This window comes from Salmo trutta, chromosome 26 (assembly GCF_901001165.1).
Source record: "Salmo trutta chromosome 26, fSalTru1.1, whole genome shotgun sequence".
Lineage (NCBI taxonomy): Eukaryota > Metazoa > Chordata > Actinopteri > Salmoniformes > Salmonidae > Salmo > Salmo trutta.
In genome coordinates, this window is record NC_042982.1 from 20368980 (window position 1) to 20391402 (window position 22423).

Below are 22423 nucleotides of genomic sequence, written 5' to 3' on the forward strand. Positions count from 1 at the left end.
GTTTGAGAAAATTTAATTGTGGTATTTTAGTTGGTTTTGTATTTCGTGCCATGCGATGCCATTGGCTGTTGGCTAGGGGTTCCACTGGCGGAATGGGGTTCCACTAGCGGAACATCTAGATGCAAGAGGTTAAAAGGCACAGTCAACTTAGTGTATGTAAACTTCTGACCCACTGTTACGTTCGTTGAGGGAAGAATTAGACCAAGGTGCAGCGTGGTAAGCGTACATCATTCTTTATTAGATGAACACCAAAACAAAACCAAAATAAATACAAAACGATAACATAACGTTCAGTAGGGCATACAGCACAGTACCAAAAACAAGATCCCACAAACTAAGGTGGGAAAAAAGGCTGCCTAAGTATGATCCCCAATCAGAGACAACGATAGACAGCTGCTTCTGATTGAAAATCATACCCGGCCAACAAAGAAATAGAAAACATAGATTTCCCACCCTAGTCACACCCTGACCTAATCAAATAGAGAGTAAAAGGGATCTCTAAGGTCAGGGCGTGACAGTGCCTCCCCCCCCCCCAAGGTGCGGACTCCGGCCGCAAAACCTGACTCTATAGGGGAGGGTCCGGGTGGGCATCTAGCCTCGGTGGCGGCTCCGGTGCGGGACGTAGACCCCGCTCCACTCGCGGATCCGCCATCTTCGGTAGCGACTCTGGTGCGGGGTTCATCACAGGAAGCTCCGGACCGTGGATCGTCGCCGGAGGAACCGGACCCTGGATCATCGCCGGAGACTCGGGACCGTTGATCGCCGCAGAAGGTTCCGGACTGGGAACCCCCGCTGGAGGTTCCGGACTGTAAGCCGTCTCAGGAGGTTCTGGACTATGGACTGTCTCTGGAGGTTCCGGACTGTGAAATGTTGCCGGAACCTCTGGACTGGGAACTGTCGCCAGAAGCTCTGTACTGGGAACTGTCGCCGGAAGCTCTGGACTGGGAACTGTCGCCGGAAGCTCTGGACTGGGAACTGTTGCCGGAAGCTCTGGACTGGGAACTGTCGTCGGAAGCTCTGGACTGGGAACCGTCGCCGGAAGCTCTGGACTGGGAACTGTCGCCGGAAGCTCTGGACTGGGAAGGCGCACTGGAGGCCTGGTGCGTGGAGCCGGGACAGGTGGCACCAGACTGGTGACATGCACCTCAGGGCGAGTGCGGGGAGCAGGCACAGGACGTACTTGACTGGGGATATGCACTTAAGGAAGAGTGCGAGGAGCAGGCACAGGATGTACTGGGCTGTGGAGGCGCACTGGAGACCTGGTGCGTAGAACGGTGCAGGATATACTGGACCATGGAGGCACATTGAAGGTCTGGAACGTAGAGCTGGCACAACCCGTGCTGGCTGAATGCTCACTGGCGACACAGTGCGTAGAGCTGGCGCAGGATATCCTGGACCGAGGAGGTGTACTGGAGACCAGGAGCGCTGACCTGGCACAACCCGTCCTGGCTGAATGCTCACTTTCGCTGGCACAGAATGCACCGGGCTGTGGATGCGCACTGGAGACACATTGCGTATCTCCGTAAAACATGGTGCCTGACTGGTCCCACACTCCTCACGGCGACTGTCTTGCTCCAGACACCAATGCATCCACTCTACCTCATCACCCCCCTCAACTATCTCACAATACTCCTCGCTCAGTCTATCCCAATATTCCTCCTCGCTCTCTAACTTGCCCCTCGGCTTCGCCGACCAACTCGTGTTTGGGGGGGGGCTGCCTCTCGGGCTTCCGTCGTGGTCGTGAACTTCAGAGTCGCCGTTGATCCTCCTTCGCTGCCTCCGCCTGCTTCCATGGCAGGGTCTTGTCCCCTGCCATAACCTCCTCCAATGTCCATTATGTCCTCCACTCCCTTTTCCCCCGGCCCAGGATCCCTGCAGCTCCTGGCCACGCTGCTTGGTCCTTTGGTGGTGGGATCTTCTGTTATGTTTGTCGTAAAGATTGGACCAAGGTGCAGCGTGGTAGGCATATCGTGGTAGACATTTTAAATGTATTTAATGAACACCGAAACAAAACAAATACAAACGAAAACGTAACGTTCAGTAGGGCATACAGAACAGTACCAAAAACAAGATCCCACAAACTAAGGTGGGAAAAAAGCCTGCCTAAGTATGATCCCCAATCAGAGACAATGATAGACAGCTGCCTCTGATTGGGAACCATACCCGGCCAACAAAGAAATAGAAAAACTAGAATGCCCACCCAAATCACACCCTGACCTAACCAAATAGAGAAATGAAAAGGCTCTCTAAGGTCAGGGCATGACACCCACTGGAATTGGAAAAATGACTTGTGTCATGCACAAAGCAGATGTCCTAACCGACTTGCCAAAACTATAGTTTGTTAACAAGAAATTTGTGGAGTGGTTGAAAAACGAGTTTTAAGTGTATGTAAACTTCCGACTTCAACTGTATGTACCACCTCTGATATTGCTGTTTTGAGAGATCTTTCATACCATATTTAGCAGCTTTGGCCGCAGCAGGGTTATATCCTGAAATGCAAAAGTTTATAGATTAGAAACCCAGATTTTTAGAGTCAAACTGCAATCCCAAAAAAGCAGAATTCGGAACTAACTAAACTCACTGTAAAAGGCCTATCAGATTTTGATGTTGTACAGTTACTTTCATATGTACCTCCAGCTCCTGCGGGTAACCATCCAGGTACTCCTCCTGCTCCTCCTGCTACTGATCCAAGACCTGGGACGCCACCCGCACCTCCTGGGACTCCTACGGTGGATGGTCACAAGAAAACGACTCAAATTAGTCTTATTAGCTAAAACTCTGATAATGCTGTTCTGAGTGATATTTCTTACCATATTTAGCAGCTTTGGCTGCAGCAGGATTATATCCTGAAATTTAAAAAATGTCAAATAAATGTAATTTAAAAAAAATCTGCCTGACCCTTGGCCTTCCTCTGAAAATCTTTAGATATACTCTCACTGCCAGTATAGATCACAAAAAGCTAAATGTTTCACTTGTATTCTCAATAGTAGTAATGTCAACTGTGGCTGTCCTGTCTAGTAGTTTTGTTTGGTGGCACTGTACACTGTCAGGTACTGTCCAGTAGAAGGTCAGAGGTGTCTTTATCACACACTCTCTTTCTCCCCTCACCTCCAGGGTAAGCTCCTCCTGCTCCAGGGTAAGCTCCACCTGCACCGGGCACACCACCCAAACCAGGACCAGCACCTGAGGGTAAACACTTCAAGAGTTAGTAGTTGAAGTTAACACTGTGTCAAAAAGCCCAGTTTCAGTAGCCCTGTGATAGCGATCACTACCATATTTAGCAGCTTTAGCCTGAGCCTGGGCCGGGTTAAGACCTCCTGTCCCAACACCTGCAGAGAGTGAGGGAACACAAACATTAGAGTTACAGTTCTCAATTCAAATGAATTTATGTAATAGAGTGCTCTTAAACATATTTTCCCATATATTTGTGTAAGTGTTCTCCAATTCCCTACCAGTTCCAATGGGGTATCCAGGCTTGGATCCAGGACCACCTTTTCCACCAGGAAGGCCTGCTCCACCACCACCACCAAAGCCTCCATATCCTGAAACAAGTGGAGAGAACCATCTACTGTACCATACTGCTTGTACTACACACACATGTACAATTACACATACATGCAGACACACTACTTAAAACATGTACATATTAAAAACGTTCTGTACCAAATGGAAGTTTGCCTCCAGCTCCTCCAACTTTTGCTCCATAGCCACCTGTAGAAACCATGGTGACAAACAAACGGTATTAGTCTTGTATAGAGTAAAGGTTTTGAACTTCCATTAGCACACAGTCAGAAAATCCATTACTACTTCATTGTTTGTGAACAGACCTTCGTTTTAAATTATTGACTTATTACTGATTTATTCAATTTCATTCCAGATCCACCCAAGACATAAAACCACACAATTGTAATCTATTTTGTTCAGCAGTAAACATTAATACATCTACTGTAGATGGGTTAGTAGTTCTACATCATTAAGGTTTGAGCCCAGTGGGTCATAGCTGAAGCAGTTTGGGTTTTTATCATTTGTAAACACAGCTACATTTGTTTCTCATCAAGCAGGTGTTGATTTGATTCAGCAGTATGACCTAGCCTGCTACAAACATCGAGACACATTCTGAAAACTAACCTACGGAACAGACAAGGAGGATTTGTCAGTCCACTCAGATCTTACTATTGCCCCTGAGTGACTACAGATCTGAGAGGAGGCCAAAGGAAAGCTCTAACTTACTGTATGCTTTTGGCTGCATGACACTCTTTCCTGTGAGGGACCACATGCGGTAAATAGCTAACTAAGACCATGTTGTCTTAACACATATAACATTAACTGACATTGATTGAAGTGGTGGTCCCTTACAGGGAATGGGTGTGAAGCAGCTAACTTACATACAATACATGACAGAAGCAGTCACAGTTTTAGTGGGTTAAGGATTGGAGCTATTGCACTTTTCAGATTTTAGAAGTGTCTTAGAGGGGAAGGTGGTAGAAGCATCGTTCTGATTTTGAGGTCTTCCTAGAACGTGATGATGTGACTGCAACAACACATGGTGAAAAGGGCAACAACTCAGTTTTGAAGAGGAGAGAAAACACCCTTGTTCCAAAGTCAGGACCTGGGCCTCAAGAAGAGAACAATTCGATTCTCAGCAGCCAATTCACAATGATAAACCAACCGTACATAACCTGAGGCCTAGGAGGGGGGTAGCCATAGAACCGCCCGTGACCATGGCTGCTCATGTGACCGTGACCGTATATGGGGCTGTGCATGTGGCCATAATGGGGGTGATGGGGATAAGACACTGTGCGCTGGAGGGAAAGGAACTGTAACGAACGGTCAACATTGTGTCAACTTACAGACCGCAAACATCTGACGTTTAACATCCATTAAACACTGGGATGAATGACGTTTAGGGACAATAAGATAGTGAAGTTTTTTGTTGTTGTGATCAACATTTAATTTTTATTTCACAATATACAACACACAAGGCCGGATCACTTTACAAATACTAGCCGACATGACAACATTAACATACAATACAACTATTTACATATTGTCAGGAGTCAATTATTTGAGTGCACAATATGACATCTACAGAAAGGAAGTAGAGTTTACAATAAAACATATTCTATATTATTCTCAGAAAATAAAATGTCGTCCCTCCACTCCCCTACCATGTAGGACCATTGCTTGGTCAAGAGTTGTTAATATCTGATCTCATTTTGCCTCAACTGTATTTGCCAGAGCTTTGTTTATCACAGCCACTGATCGCTCTATACGAACAATATCTTGAAAATATGATAACCATGTTTGAGGCGAGAGGATTGTAGGGGTAATCCAAGCACTAAGGATAACCCTTTTTACTGCTGTTAACCCAGCATATATGATTATTTTCTGAACCATTTGCAATACAATTGAAGAGTCATCATTCAACAAAAATAAAGGTGGATCTTTGACCACAGGGAAACCTATAATTGTTGTAAGGAAATCTGAAAAGTGACCAGAACTGGGACACCACAGGACATTCCCAAAACATGTGCATTAGTGTTCCAAAAGCATTCATACGGCATCTATCACATAACGGAGTAGGAATCAGCTTCATCTTAAAATGTTTAAATGGGGTTGCATAACTTCTATGTATAATCTTATAATGTATAAGCTGGTGTGCTGGGTTTTTAAAGGTAACAGATACATTTTCCCAAATGGCATCCCAGTTCATGTCGTGCCCCAATCCCTGCATTTCGCGGTTCTATACTAGAGTGAAACCCAATGTAGCGCATTTAACAGACAGCAGGCAATCATAAGTGGCAGAGACTATTCTAGAAGTTAATGAGGGGTCTATCCATGTCAGCATTATGTGGGATGTTAACGGGGCATCCCATGCTACACCATAAGTTTTTAACGAAAATCTTAACTGTAGGTAAAGTAACCATGAAAGCCTGGAAGTGAATACATTTGTTTGAGGTCCTGGAAAGGTATTAGCCCCTTATCATTATACATGTCTCGCAAGGTATGCACACCCTTATCCACCCACAATGGGTACACAAAAGGCTTATTGTTTGTCAGCAGCTTATAGTTATGAGAAGAATCACAGAACTTCTTTGTGTTGCCAATGTGTTTCTCAGCGTAGTACCATACTTGTAGTGAGTTGGAAATAATTGAACCAAATTTTTTTGTATGCCGTTTTTATCTTGATGCCCGAAAAAACTAGATCTGTAAGTCTATGCGGTGCAACAAGTGCTTCCTCTATGCCTCTCCAAGATGCTGCAATAGAATCATCAGACCATACTCTCAAGGATTTTATTTGGAAAGATGAGTAATATAATTTGTAATCTGGAAGAGACAAACCTCCTGTTCCCATTAACCGTGTAGGAGTATCATATCTAATGCGTGGCTTTTTATCATTCCAAATAAACTTTGAGGTCATTGACTTTAATTCCTCAAAGTATTTTGGTGGAGGTGGTATAGGCAGCATAGAGAAAATAACATTTAGTCGACCGAGTACGTTCATTTTTAGTATTGCAATCCTACCTTGTAATGAGATTTTAAGGGAGGATCATCTCTGCAAATAAGAGGTGATCTCCTATTTTATTTTGACATAGTTCCTTCTGCAAACTTGGGAAAATTTGGTGGGTATGCATATGCCCAAATAACTAGTCTGCCTCGTGCCACTGCACTGGGGATGCAGCAGGCAAAGAAAGCAATTTCGCAGGGTTGTTAAGGGGAACCAGTATAGATTTTTCCAGTTTATTTTATATTCAGAGAATGAACCAAAAATAGTAAATAATGTCAGAATCTGTGGAAGGGAAATTGAGATGTCTGAGAAATACAATAAGGTGTCATCGGCATAGAGTGACACTTTATTCTGGGTACCTTTAATATTGATGGGTGAAATATGTGGGTCCAATCTAATTGCTGGAGCAAGGGGCTCCAAAGACAGTGCATAGAGTGTAGGTGATAATGGACATCCTTGTTTTGTGGAACGTTGTACACAGAAAGTCTTGGATAGAATGTTTCCCGTCTGCACAACTGCTTGGGATGCAGAATTCAACGTTTTTAACATGGAGATAAATCCTTTACCAAAACCAAAGGCCTTCAAAACACACCATAAATAGTTCAATCTAGCCTATCAAAGGCTTTTTCTGCATCCAAACTAAAAACTGCAGCAGGGACTGGGTTGTTTTCGGACTCATTTATGATATGGAATACACGTCTAATATTGTCTGAGGCTAAACGACCCTTTATAAACCCAGTTTGATCATTGCTAATTAGATGTCCTACAAGCAGCTCTAATCTGATGGCAAGTAACTTTGCAAACAGCTTGAGCTGTGTTGTAATAAGGCTTAAAGGTCTATATCTTTTACAGTCTAGGGGAGATTTGCCCTTTTTTAACAAAACTATAATCAGTGAGGTGTTTTGGTCTCTATGGAATTCTCAATTTTTTTATGCATGATTGATAGAACCAAGAATTAGTGGCCCAACAATATCCCATACTTCAAGAAACAGCTCAGGAGGGAAACCATCAAGTCCTGGTGATTTGCCTCTTTTCATAGATGTTAATGCGTTAGTCAAGATTAAGTCAAGGAATCCAGATTGCTCTCTGTCGAGTTTGGGAAGTTACAATGATGATAAGAAGTGTGTCATCTTACTATGATCAGGATCCGCCTCTGATGTATATAATTGGGAATAAAACTGCCTAAATGTATCATAAATGTCTGCCGGGTCATGTGATATCTTACCAGATGATGTTTGTATTGTATTGATACAAGAAAAGGCCTCATTTTGCTTAAGCCTTGCAGCCAAAAGTCTACTAGCTTTCTCCCCTTCAGAATATAGTATGTTACTCTTGTGCGATGCATTATAAATTCTGCTTTAGACTGTAGTAAAGTGTTATACTCGTGTTTTAGTGTTGTTCAAATCTTTCCCTTTTGCTCTGTACATTTTTGTTTCTGCTCGTTTTCAACCAGAGCAATCTGTTTTTCCAGATCTACTACTTTTTTACTGCGAGTTAAAAAACATTTTGCCACCTCTCAAAGTGACCGAGGGGATGTGGCTGTATCTGTATTAAACAAGAAAAATTCTTTCAACTTTGCTGAAAGCTGTGTCAAAAATGCCATATTCTGCAGCAATGTTGCTTTGAAGCGCCATCTTCTGGCACCTTTCTGTTTGTAGCTGTCCTGTATACTATACAGGACAGCTCCATGAACAGAAATGACTATGCGGAGCAGCTCGGTTGTCTGAATACACCTGTTTATATAGGGAGATACAAATATGTAGTCTATCTGTGAAAATCTATTATGTATTGAAGAAAATAAAGTATAATCTTTGACAGTCAAATTCCTTAGATGCCAGGCATCTAAAATATCGAGCTCTGCAGCAAATGAGATGAAATCACCAGAAGCCTGATCAGTTTGAGCGTGCGATGAAACATGAGACCTATCTAACAGGTGGGTTTCTTGTATTAGGGTTGATATCAACCTTTTTGCGACTGATGTTTTTAATGAACCGTGAGCTCATCGTGATGTCGTTAAATTCCCGTGGTTTGAATTCCTCTATCAAGCGTACCAAATGCTTAGAATTGAGCATTTGGCATTTGGTACGCTTGATAGAGGAATTCAAACCACGGGAATTTAACGACATCACGATGAGCTCACGGTTCATTTAAAAACATTCGTCATATAGAATGCATGGATAAGTGCAGGACAAAATAAACAAGAAATTGAATTAACTCCTACTTCAATATAAACAGGGGAAAAATATTACGCCCCATTATACATATTTGTGAACAAACTCTGACAGCTGGGTTTGAACAATAATAGAAACAAATAAAGTAACCACCCGCAAGAGCGGAAGTCTATAGCTTCAGCCGCTCTCTTTGGCTGGTAGGTCCAAACACTGAAAAGACACACCCTCGTCCAACTACCCTCGCCTTATGCCCTTGGGGGAATACCCGTCGCCATCTTGGAGGATGGTCCAAATGATTAGCCAAGCAAAGGAAGTTTGCAATGCCCCTCAGCCCTCGTTTTTAGTCTGCTTTCCAATTGTACAATTATGTTCACTCCGGGTGTCATGGCCGTCGTAAATATTAGACCAAGGCGCAGCGGGTATGTGAATGCTCATTTTTATTAAACACGAAACGAAACAAAACAAAACACCGATGAACGGACGACAAACAGTCTTATATGCTCACACAGCAATACAAAGAACAATCTCCCACAATCGCCAAAACAAACAAACTCCTAATTATAGGACCTTCAATCAGAGGCAACGATAACCAGCTGCCTCCAATTGAAGGCCCCAATCCCAAATACTAAACATAGAAATAAACACCCTAGAAACAGACATAGAACTGTACAACATAGAACTAAACCAAAAACCCTGGAAACATAAATAAAACGCCCCTCTACATAAACACACACTCAAAACCATATAAAACAAATACCCTCTGCCACGTCCTGACCAAACTATAATAACAAATAACCCCTTTACTGTTCAGGATGTGACACTGGGCCTGAAAATCCCCATAATTCAATTCGCGACAATTGCTAAGAAACGTCTGCCAAAACTTAAAAACAACATCAATGGAGAAGTCAACATACATGAGTAAAAAGGAATGCAAATAAGTTGTAATGTTGCTACTATGTAAAAAGTAAATATGGTTTTGTTTGGTTATCTTTTGGAAATTGTAGAAATAAAACATTTCCCTTCTTCAGAAGTTCCAGCTAGGCAGGCAAACGTTAGTTAGCTAATTAATTTGCTAGCCATCATACAGTAGGCATATATTAATAATTATATATTTAATATAAGTAGACATGCTCTCAATTGAATGTACCGCATATAAAGCACCCACAAGCCACCAGTGGCTGAAAACACAATCATCGATGCATGAACGAGTGACGAATTTCCAGCCAAGGGTGTCCATGTAAAAATCATTCCTTCCACCAACGCCCCTTGCCCTGCAAGTGTATACTCGTCAGACGTCATGATACGTCATCAGAAGTGTCCACTTAATTTGAGGGATAGGGTGTGCTTTTAAGTGTTTGGACCGTAGCCCCATTATGATTCACTATATTGGATCACTCCAATATTTTGGTATCACTCCGCGGCGGAGGGATACATCCGAGGTGAGGATTTACAGATTCACTCCCGTGTACACCTGTGTCACTGCTGGGGTCCGCCCCCCTATATTACCTGGTTGCTGTGTTGCAGAGGTACTGTGTTATTTATCCATTACCCTGTTTAATTCCTCCAAGCGGGTCAAAACATAGCTCCCCCAGGGCGTCGGACCCCTGCTCCTTGGCCTTGTTGGCTTGGCTGAGCTTATGGCTTCCCTTTGTGACAATTGTGATGGGGATCCGCATACCTCGTCTATGCACGGCCTGGGTTTGAGCCACGCGGAGAGGGCGGTGGAGTGCCCTACTGGATGCCTGTTTTGTGTGGTGTTCTCAGAATGCCTGCACCTGTTGCGATTGGAGGTCATGTGCGAGTGGGTCGGCAAGGCTCGGGCTCAGGCTGCGGACGAGCTTACTCCTTCAGGAGAGGTGCGGCAGCGAGCTGTTACCTCTACTGGGCCCAGTACCCCTCCCAGGAAGACTGGCCGGAGCCATCACAGGCAGAGCCCATCTGCTGCCAGTCCTGGACGGGGGCATGAGTTGGACCGATGGGACCATCTTGAATGGAGGGTGCATGCCCTACTTCAGGAGGTTGATAGCTACGACGGCGACGACAGCTGTACCCTGTTGGCCAGTGATAGGCTGTTCCTGGGGGATGATGCTGGCACTGTTCACCACCGTGAGCGGGGCTGACAGGCCATCAGAAGCCGCCAGCAGGGCTTCATCGCCCACAGCGGCTCAAGAGGCTATGAGGAGCCTACTCACTTGGGTAGCCACTGCACTGGACATCAACTGGTGGACAGTGATGATTCGCCATCTGTCCCCATCTCTGCTGAGTTCTGCGAGGTCTTGCAGGAGGGCTGGGCCTCTGTCAGGGCGGAACCCGCGACTGAAGGCGATACACCCCAGATGTGGACTTGAAAGCTACATATGGGTCCCTCTGCTCTCTTGGCCGCCTTACCAACGCAGCCATGCTGCTGCAGGCCTACCTACAGACTGTTTTCCCGGCTGCATGAGGGCACATAGGAGCTCCTCCGGGAAGTGATGGAGGTCTCTCGCCTGCTCCTCTCTCTGTCTTCAAGCGACGTAATTTTATCCCGCAGTGGCTTCACTGCATCTCGGCAGGTGGCTATGTTGTCTGTAGCAGCCCTGGCGCTAACCTGCATCTCATCACAGTGCCGCTCCAGAGACTTGCATGTGACAGATTGGCTGGCAATGTCGTTTGAGAGTTTTAAGATAGATGTGTTGGAGGCTTCCACCATCTCCTTGAGTGATTTAATTTCTCCTGAAAGCAGTTCCTCCAGGGATTCCTTAACCACTTGTTTGACCATTGTCTGCATCAAAGTTTGTTGTTGATTCAGAACATTCAATATGGCGGAGTTGGATGTATCCTCACTGGTATTTTTATTTTCTATTTATTTTTCTCTGTGGATCAGCTTTAATATTGTGGATAGATTGTTGCTTCCATCAATGTAATTGTCTGCATCATTTCCAATCCCCCATATATTTTTGGGGTAAATATATAAACTACCATTCAAAAGTTTGGGGTCACTTAGAAATGTCCTTGTTTTTGAAAGAAAAGCTATTTTTTGTCCATTAAAATAACATCAAATTGATCAGAAATACAGTGTAGACATTGTTAATGTTGTAAATGACTATTGTAGCTGGAAACGGCAGATTTTTTATGGAATGTCTACATAGGCATCCATCCAGTTTGATTTGTATTTGTTACTGTGCTATTTCACAACATTTCTGAACGTATATATACATTTTACAAACCTTGTATGTTTTACATTGGTTATCTTGTTGTTATTAGTCCCACCCTTCAGCTCCATTCAACCCCTCCTATCTATCGCTTAACACCATCCATTTTGGATTTCTATTTAGCATATATTTTACAACTGTGCTGTGATGCTTCACAAAGGTACTGAACCTTTCTATTCTCATAGCTTCTACAGATACAAATGTTTGCTAAAATAACTATTATATTATTGATTGATTGACTATGACTTGTCAAATCACCCAGTATTGCTATTTGCAGCGTTAGTTCTAGGTAAATGTTGCAATTCTTCAGCCATTCCTGGACCTGTGACCAAAACGAGCTGCATATGGACAGTACCACAATAAATTATCTAATGACTCTGCCTCCTCGCAGCAAAATCTGCAGAGCTGGGAAGATTGTTATATATATGGGGGATACATTCTGTTGGTTGCAAGAATTTCGAATACTCATTTAAATTGAAAAATGTATAGTTTTGAAGCCGGCGTTGTTTTGTGCCATGGAATGGGTACATCGAAAGTCTCTTCCCAACTATTTAGCAATTTATATGGCACAGCTGTCAATTTTTTTCGTCCTTATATTAAATTGGTATATGTTTTTATTTATCACAATTTTCTTTAACCATTTATGGTCTTTAATGCAGGGCCAACAGACAAGTTCCTTACTTTTCCCCCCTTCTTCTTGCCTCTTCCATTTTTGTGGTAATGCTACAATTAGTTGGTTGGAATTTTTGGTAGAGCAGACATTTCCATATGTCTGCGTTAGCTGCATGTGTGACAACTCTATGTATGACATCATTTACAAAAATGTTACCTTTTTAAACATTTTATCTAAAAATAAGTTTTTCTATCAATCAGTATATTTGAGTTTAACCACAATATTTGTTGTATTATTTGTTCTGTCTTTTCAGGTGGATTAAACTCAAATTGAAACCAACTTTCTAAGGCTTGTTTAACAAATAATTATATTTTGGAGATGATTTCGTTTTCAAATAACCGAAAGTGAGCAGTTGTAATCTGAATAAAGGGAAAAAGGCCATTCTTGAACATGGGGTGAGACATTCTTACTAATTTACTAGAGAACCATTTCGGATTTAAGTATACTTTTTGTATGACTGATGCCTTTAGTGAGAGGTCTAATGCTTTAATATTTAATAATTTATTCCCTCCGAATTGATATTTGTTGCATAAGTAGGCCCTTTTAATTTTGTCTGGCTGGCCATTCCAAATAAAATTGAATATTTTTTGTTCATATAATTTAAAAAGCAGGTGTTGGCAAAACCATAAGCAAATAGGTAAACTGTGATATGACTAAAGAGTTAATCAGGGTGATTTTTCCACAAATAGACAGGTATTTTCCTTTCCATGGTAGCAAGATCTTTTCTATTTTTGCTAAATTTCTATAAAAATGTATTGGATTGAGAATTTCTTTCTTTCTATCCTCACTAGTATTAGTTGTCTCGGTGTCTTCCTTTGTTTGGGAGGCTTCCCTGTGCCTTAGTTGAGTGTCCTCAGCCGCGTAGGTACATGTTATTAAGCATTTTGATGGTTCAGAGGCCAGTTGTCAGGAGTTCATTACGAATTTTGGACTTTTGAGACAGAACTCAAAACTATACGTGCATCTCTGCCAAAAGGCCACCAGAAGTGTTATAGTTGTTTTTTAGTAACTAATGGAGGATTGCCACCTCCAGTTTACCTGCACACGCCAAATGATAATACACTTGTTTTAACACTAGCTATGTGTCCATTTCTATAGATTCCATGACGGCAATGCAAAGACTCAAAAATTTAGCTTCATTATCAACATTTTACCTGTGAATTGATAGTAGAAAATAAATCATTAGTAGTCATTAAATTGTCCGATGACAAACCTTGTGTTTTGGGTGTTTTGAGTGGGTATCCATGGAATACTCCTGGCTGCATTGGTCCTCCATAACCAACACGACCCGAGCCTCCTGGTCCCTGCTGTCCTCCACCTGGCACTGTAGAGGACAAATCATATCAGACAGACAGACAGGTGACAGACAGGCAGGCAAACACAGGTAGGCAGAAAGAAAAAGACAGACAGACAGACAGACAGACAGACAGACAGACAGACAGACAGACAGACAGACAGACAGACAGACAGACAGACAGACAGACAGACAGACAGACAGACAGACAGACAGACAGACAGACAGACAGACATGAAAACAATGTGATCTGTAGATGCATGCATGTTACAGGTATCCCAATCAAATGTCATGTCATCAAATAAGTTATTGCATGTTTTATTAAAAGCATGATTGACTTACATGATTTGGGATTGAGTCCGTTCCCAGTGGCCACACCGGGCAACACTCCACGACCACCAAACCCTGCAGACATGTAAAGGGGATCAGAGAATTAGCAAGTGAATGGATATCACAGCATGCAAATCCCTGAGTTACATCAACCTCTATTAAATCCATGAAGGGAGGATATGGTTAAACAGTCTTTGATATAATGTGATTTATGTGGGTTTGACTTTCAGAGGAAGAGAATAGGCACACCTTGTCCTGGCACCTGGCCACCTTGGTAAAGTCCAGGCACCCCCACACCTGCAAAGACCAACGCAATCAATGATTTTATACTGCATCCAATGACATTCATCAGATTTTGTACACGTCCATAGTTATATAAACACACACTCACCTGGTACTCCTCCTTTTGGAGCCTTTCCTTTTCCGGCACCAGGTCCCAGCCCACCTCCAGGTAGGCCAGTCTGAGGAATAACAGGTGCTGAAAGAGATACAAAGTAGAGACATTACATACTGTAGTTACAACTACTCATATACTAGTGAGTCCCGCGTCAATATTGTGAATCAGCGTAGCTAGTGTACATTACACTTCTAGAGGATAATGATAAAACATTGAACATTGTCAAGAGAAAAGGTAGGACTGGATGGCATGATTTGAGCTTTGTGTGTCTCTTATTTCCTACGGGCACTGTAGCACCTGTTCCTGCGCCTCCAGGGCCCCCTGAGTTTGTCATCATCATCATCATCATCATCACAGTGATCAAAGAATGTGGACAATGCTAATTTTTATCCAGAGTTGTTCTGATAGGCAGAGGCTTTATGGCACTCTATTTCGTATAAAGTGCACTACTTTTAACCAGGGCCCATAGGGCTCTGGTCAAAAGTAGTGCACTATGTAGGGAATAGGGTGCCATTTGGGACACAGACCACAATAATGCATGGTATTTGTCTTGCCTCATCAAATGCTTCATTTCTTTGGCTCTTTGGTTATCCCATACGCAGGAAATTAACTGTCAGCTCTGGCTCTTGAGGGCTTGGCAGTCGGGATAAAAGTTTTCATTTATTTGTTTAACCTTCTCTTTCTATATTAAAATCCACCAATCCTTCTCTCCAAGGAACAGACATTACGCAGTACCTTTTGTATGTGGTGAACGAACGAAGGGATTCAAAGAAACAAGGGAAGTCTGGCAATAGAGAGAATGGAGAGGAATGCTGCTGTTCTCACTGAAAGGGGTTTGGATGGAATGGGATTGTTTTGTTGGAATCCCATGAAAAGAGTCAAGATAGGGTTGAGGAGCATTGCACAAGAGCTGTATCGGCCTGTGACTGAGGGCCTTGTCGACTGCCAACCAATATTTAAACGCAGGCTCTTTGCCATAATGCTAGGCCATGATACCCTTCATTGAACATACTCTAATAGGCTGACCACAACACTTGCGTCGCGTGTGCGAGTATTGCAAAATAAATTTAGAAATCTATGTTATTCAATTATTGCACCCACACTGCTCGCGCGCATCAACGAGCGTCTGCGTTGCCAAGGGCTAAAATAGAACTCCTTTCTATTTCTGACGCAGATCGCGCTGCAAGTCCTGCCTCTCCCATCTCCTCATTGGTTTATAGAAGCGGGTACCCATGTGCCATCTCATTGGTTATACCCACGTGGGTGATTGAAAGACGAACTGTGTTGCCAGTCGGTGTAGTAATACTATGAAAGTTTAGATGCCAATCACCATATAAGTTCAAAGATGAAAAAGCCTGGAAGGAGGAGAGATGACTAGAAATGATTTGGTTGACCGTTTTATGTGTGGATTAATTGTCGGAGTCGAGGACCTTGTGCATTTCAGGTAAAATAACAACTCAATGTTTATATCCCAGGACAAATTAGCTAGCAAGTGCAAGCTAACTAGCTAAATTGCCATAAATGCTAGCTAAATAGGACAAATTAGCTAGCAAGTGCAAGCTAACTAGCTAAATTGCCATAAATGTTTAATACTTTTCGACCTGTCCCCAAATTAATATAATTGGTTCAGAGTTTGTTTTGATATTTTAACCTGCGTGTCGTGATCACGTTTGGTGTGGGGGGACAAAATAAATGAATGCACGATGGCGCACGCGTGCAGCCGGTTTGGGTTCCGTGTAAAACAACGTAGTTCAGGCAATATTGTTTAATAATAACAATCTACACCAATCTATAAATCATGTCAAAAGTTTGGATGCAATTGATGTGACAGTTTTTCTCACAGCATGTGAGCACACAAACCTATATAAGTTATTGAAAGCTGTACAGTTAGAGAGTGCTTTTAAAAAAAGTAGATCACTAGTTCTAAAATGGCTGCTGCGACTGTAGGATTCAATTATTCATGGCACCCCGGGTGCTAACATGGTGCCCATGCCACTCACCTAGACCTGGCTGTAATCCACCACCGCCATAACCTGTAGAGAAACACAGAAACAAAATGTAGGTTGGTTTATAGTTTGTTGTGATTTATGTGTGTTTGGTTGTTTTATAGCTTTACACAATACAGATAAATCCATAGCAACATTATTGAATGGCAATAAAATGTTTTTTTTATACAAAACATCTCACCTAGCTATCTAAAGATGAAAACACTAATTGTAAGTCGCTCTGGATAAGAGCGTCTGCTAAATGACTAAAACATAAATTGAAATACTATCACGTAGACCAATGCTGGTCCATCCCTCCCAGAGGACAATGCCTCAGGACTACGCCTCAGGACTACCAGGCCTGATGACTTCTTGCTGTCCCCAGTCCACCTGGTTGTGCTGCTGCTCCAGTTTCAACTGTTCTGCCTGTGACTATGGAACACTGACCTGTTCACCGGACGTGCTACCTTGTCCCGGACCTGCTGTTTTCGATTCTCTCTCTCTACCGCACCTGCTGTCTCTAACTCTGAATGCTCTGCTATGAAAAGCCAAGTGACATTTACTCCTGAGGTGCTGACCTGTTGCACCCTCTGCAACCACTGTGATTATTATTATCTGACCCTGCTGGCCATCTATGAACGTTTGAACAACTTGGCCATGTACTGTTATAATCTCCACCCGGCACAGCCAGAAGAGGACTGGCCACCCTTCAGAGCCTGGTTCCTCTCCAGATTTCTTCCTAGGTTCCTGCCTTTCTAGGGAGTTTTTCCTAGCCACCCGTTCTTCTACATCTGCATTGCTTGTTGTTTGGGGTTTTAGGCTGGGTTGCTGTATAGCACTTTGTGACATCGGCTGATGTAAAAAGGGATTTATAAATACATTTGATTGATTGATAGAGAAGCATGGCTTTGAAAATGTCTTCTGTCTATACAGTACCTGGTTGTAGTCCACCTCCTGCCCCATAGCCTGGCTTGGGTCCTGCCTTCTGTCCCAGCCCACCTCCAGGGAAGTAGCCCCCAGCACCACCTCCTCTATACGGCGAGCCTCCATACGGTGAGCCTCCTCCATAACCAGCTGAGGAGAGGGGAGAGAAGCCATGTGTGGTTATTAATCCAACCCTTTAACACTCTCAGTGTCTCATTGTGTCATATTGTGAAGTGCTCGAATGTGGCTGGGAATGATCGGTAGCCTAAGTGGTCTTTTAGCATAGTATTATCTTGAACAGCACTAAGACACAGGGTCAGTACTATTGGTGGTCCAAGAACCTGAACCTGAAGTGACACTGCTACTGTACCTCCAGGCTTAGCGTATCCTCCTCCAAGGGCTCCTGCTCCTAGACTGCCTGCTCCAGGACCAGCTCCATATCCTCCACCACCAAGACCACCAACCCCAACACCACCAGCACCAAGGTGTCCATAACCTCAGAGAGGAGAGGGAGAGAGAGTATAAGGCAGTATTAGTGAACAACATCATTTCAGATCCACATGAAGTGCATTGGTTGTGCACAGAAAATAGAGGTTTGACTTGATTGCATAAAGTAGTTCTCAAGGAGTGCTGGTGGTGGTAATGTCAGATTGTGCCTACTAGAGGGAGTCAGAGGCTGAGAGAGCAACAGCTAATCTCTAGTGGCTGCCACGGCAACAGGTTTTTGGCATGCTGCAACAGTCTCTATGGGGAGAAAAATGTATTCTTCCCACATGGTAATCATACAGAAATTAAGTCATATTCCAGCTTGGGTTTCTTATTGTTGACAAGAACAGCGGGAGGGGGAGGTGGGAGAGAAGGGGGGGAAGGAGGGTAGAGAGGAGGCAGATGATTCCGGACATGGCCCAGCTGTCCGCAGACAGCGGTGGAGAGAGGGAAGAGAGGCGAGGAGGAATGCAAGGGGTAGCGATAGAACAAGACAGGGTTTCATCCTCTAGTCAAAACAATTGTGGGTAATGTCCTGCCAAGGCCTTGACATCCCCACCACACTAAGCTAGGTCCTCCAGACCTCCTCCTATCCGTGCTCCACCTCCCATTGCTCAACCGACAGCTGACACGTGGAGGTGATGAGGAGAGTAGAGAAAGAGGAGGAGGAGGAAGAGGCGAGACATACGCTAAGCTAAACAGCCTTGTACTAATCCACCTCCTTTAAACCTTCTTTTCATTCCATTGCTCAACCAACAGACATTCGTAGAAACAAGGAGGTGATGAGGAGGCAGCACAGGGCTGAGGAAGAGGCAAAACAGGGTCGTTTATTAGTCTAAATGGTACATTACACTCCCTTGGCCTGGGGTTGGACAGCCAGTCTATCTCAAAGCTGTTGGTTTTTCATAGCTCTCAGAGGAGACAAAAGACCAGCACAGAGGGTTGGAATGTCTCACTGGCAGCTCTCTGTTTAGGAGAGGAGCACGGGCCAGTCTGAGGTGTGTGTGTATGTATTTGTGTGTGAGAGAGAGGCACACACACGTTCTCTCTCTTTCTCTTTGGCTGTGTGGGACTCGCTTAGCGCTCAGGGTTGACCGCCACCTGCTACGCTGACTGAACCCTTTGATCACAGGCCAGGAGAAGAAAGGCAGACTCCACCAACCCTTCCTGAGAGGGAACATGTGTGTGTGTGTGTGTGTGTGTGTGTGTGTGTGTGTGTGTGTGTGTGTGTGTGTGTGTGTGTGTGTGTGTGTGTGTGTGTGTGTGTGTGTGTGTGTGTGTGTGTGTGTGTGTGTGTGAGAGCAAGAGAGAAAGCATCGTTACAACACTGTATATAGACATATTATGACATTTGAAATGTCTTTATCCTTTTGGAACTTTTGTAATGTTTACTATTCATTTTTTATTGTTTATTTCACTTTTGTTTATTATCTATTTCACTTGCTTTGGCAATGTAAACATATGTTTCTCATGCCAATAAAGCCCATTAAATTGAAATTGAAATTGAGAGAGTGAAAGAGGGGGAAGGCAAGGAGAAAGAGAAGAAGAAAGAAAGAGTGGGCAGACTCTCACACCAGGTTCAAACACAGTAGAGACAGCAAGGCCTTCCCAGTCACCACAGGACTCCATTTTTTTCTGGCTCCAACATCACTGGATCTCACTAACCGTAATGCCCTCAAAGTCATGTCTTTTTCTCTTTAAGGATAAGAGAACACAGCAACATGCTCCGTCCGGACCATTGCTCATTGGCAACCCTCTACAGATTGTATCATCGAGACACATACGAGCTCAGTACAAAAGTTGTTTTAGTCATATTTATCCAGGCAGGCCTTTGTCTGAGGTATATTATTACAGTATGTCAGTTCACACAAACATGCCTGTCTTAGCTCACACATTAACTTGTTGGAAGCGAGTGTAGTGCAAGACCCAAGTTTGTTTGTTGTAATGAACCGCACACATTGAAACTCCTTGACTAGCTGTGAAACACACTGTTTCTCCTCCAAGGTGCTGTTATTTGATGTTAAGACATGTTATTTGAGGTTAAGACATTCAATTAGCAGATTACTGACAGGTCACTATGGTGTACGTGAGACAAAATGGCTGTCTGTCTAGGTGAGACATGCGAGCCACAGCAGAGCCATAGGGCTAATGGAAACCAAACCGGCAGTGGACTTCGAGAGCGAGAGAAGCCGTGAAAAGGTCAAAGACTTTAAATACAAGACAGATGGGACAGAAAAACAATCCTGCACAGCACAGGAGAGAGAGAGAGAGAGCGGCAGAGACAGAAAATGATAAGGTGACTGATAATAACTAAGTTTAATGCATCATACTTTCGCTCTGAATGACAAATTGGACCAATGTACCTATCACATACTACATAGACATTGGACTGTAGCTGGCCAGACAAACTGGCGAAACAAATGAATGCTTTCAGGTCATCGATTCTGTAGCTACAGTACAGGTCATGTAATGGAGAACAGTGGGTCTGATTTCAATAGAGTTTCTAAAATGTTGTCCTATTCTCTCCTCTCTGTTACCACAGAGTTTAGGCAAGGCAATCCAATAATCAAGAGTTCTCATCTCTCTCTCTCTCTCTCTCTCTCTCTCTCTCTCTCTCTCTCGCTCTCTCTCTCTCTATAATCTAATCTAGTCTGGTGAGATCGGGTCACAGCAGCTCTGCACATCAGGCCTGTTGTGTTAAAAGGGGCAGGCAGAGGGAGCCAACCATGAGGAGGAGAAAGATGGATCCACTCTCCCCACTCTCTCACTTCTAGCCTGTGATATCCCCCCCGGAGTCACGGTAGATTATCGAGGCCAGAGTTTATAAATGTAGAGCCAAACAGAGCTATAGGCTTCTACTTTCTCAGCCCTGGCTCTGTATGAGCATGGTGAGCAGCCCGGTCGCTATAGAATAGCTAGAGAATGTGGAAGGATGTGGACAGATGATACGGTAGGATAACCAGGCTTACAGTCAGCCATGATCTAAAACCAACACTAGTAATGACACAGTCTGAGATTGTCCTCTGATGTTCTGATAAGACGTGAGTCTGAAATCCTGTGGATGTCTTTCATTAAAGCTACAATCTGCTCTCATGTCCTAGGAGAATCTGTGGTTAGCTGTGACTGACCGGTGGACTCCACCCCCCAGCCTCAGGTGTGGACTGATGTAAAATTCCACTTTATAGGCACATTACACATCATAATAGATGTCTTGCGCTGTCATTACAGCCGATGGTATCAGTAATCAAATGATCATGATGTAGGATGATGTAGTGGGTATGGTGCATTCTTGTGTTAGTAGGGCACGATGAAGGACAAGGAAGAGTGACGTTAGGTACAAGCGGTGATTCCAGATGGTGTGAGTGGGACACCCCGTAGCTCCCCCGTCATCTCGTCCCACCCCCCTTCTCTCCTCCTTAATCCCCCTTTCTCTCCCTCTGGTGAACTCCCCTGCTCCTTGTCACTTCCAGGTTCTCCAAGCTGTCAGTCATGAAGAAGCTATGTGGAGCGGATCTAAGATGCATGCTGGACTGATTAAACACACACGCACACACACACACAGTACCCTGGTCGGTGACAACAAGCCAGGCTCTGAGTTGGCGGTGAGCCCTTTGTTTTCTCCTTCCTTTCCATGGAGTTGTCAGAGAGATGTCCCAAAGCCCCGTCCCTGCCAGAGGACCCCAAGTACTGAACTGTCAGGGAGTTTTGGCTTCTACAAACAGGCCAGAGTGGTGGTGGTTTCAGACCCAGGGATCTGGGCATCTCTCATTCAGTTTGTGTCTATACCTTTAAGCCAGTGTCTAGGCCCAAATGAATGGAATAAAAGCTGGAGCAATTGGAGGCATTTTTTTTGACCCCCTAGCCTATTTTCTGGTTATTTACATTTGGTCGTTATAAGAATTGGTCCGGGTTCGGATTTATTTGTCCTGCGGTTGACGTATACTCTGTGCCGAGCCTGGCAGCGATGTACGTGTTCGCATAAACTAGCTAATACCCACCCAAATACACCACGACACACGCTAATACCCACCCAAATACACCAAGACACACATTTACACACACACTCTGAGGGGGCGAGCAGCTCTTTCGAATGGCTCCAATTTACAGGCTGTTGTAAAACGATCCATTGTACTTACGTGGATTACAGCGAAGCCACTGGGCCAAGCCCAGCCCTGCCTAGTGACATCCACTCACTCACACACACACACACACACACACGCTTACATATAAACTTTCACGCCAGCACCGCCTGCTTCTAACTAACCTTCCCACCAAACTTCCATCCTCCATCTCGCCATGACAACATCTGTCTAATGACATGCCTTCATGTGAAGAACTTATTACACTTGATTACCGTTCTCATTCATACAAAGCTGCGTGAGTCATGAGTCATGACATATCCACTCATTGAGTTTGCGATGAATGACATCATTGTTTATGCGACAATTCATATAGTATGTCACC

The 22423-nt window shown here is 43.9% G+C and overlaps 1 protein-coding gene across 20 annotated transcripts in view; it reads right to left on the reverse strand.

Annotated features, from left to right (window-relative positions):
• Positions 1-22423, reverse strand: part of LOC115163361 (elastin) — a 94898-nt gene that overhangs the window by 38068 nt on the left and 34407 nt on the right. For 18 of the 20 annotated variants that reach the window (XM_029715176.1, XM_029715179.1, XM_029715170.1 and 15 more), the window contains exons 6-19: positions 17844-17969; positions 17486-17623; positions 16565-16597; positions 14559-14645; positions 14417-14464; positions 14180-14242; positions 13757-13867; positions 3664-3711; positions 3453-3542; positions 3273-3329; positions 3109-3183; positions 2811-2846; positions 2632-2724; positions 2454-2489 (exon numbers count right to left, since the gene is read on the reverse strand). In XM_029715176.1, coding sequence (XP_029571036.1) covers positions 2454-2489; positions 2632-2724; positions 2811-2846; positions 3109-3183; positions 3273-3329; positions 3453-3542; positions 3664-3711; positions 13757-13867; positions 14180-14242; positions 14417-14464; positions 14559-14645; positions 16565-16597; positions 17486-17623; positions 17844-17969 — 1041 coding nt within the window. The remainder of the gene's footprint in view (positions 1-2453; positions 2490-2631; positions 2725-2810; positions 2847-3108; positions 3184-3272; positions 3330-3452; positions 3543-3663; positions 3712-13756; positions 13868-14179; positions 14243-14416; positions 14465-14558; positions 14646-16564; positions 16598-17485; positions 17624-17843; positions 17970-22423) is intronic. The other 2 variants (XM_029715172.1, XM_029715183.1) reach the window with 2 other exon arrangements.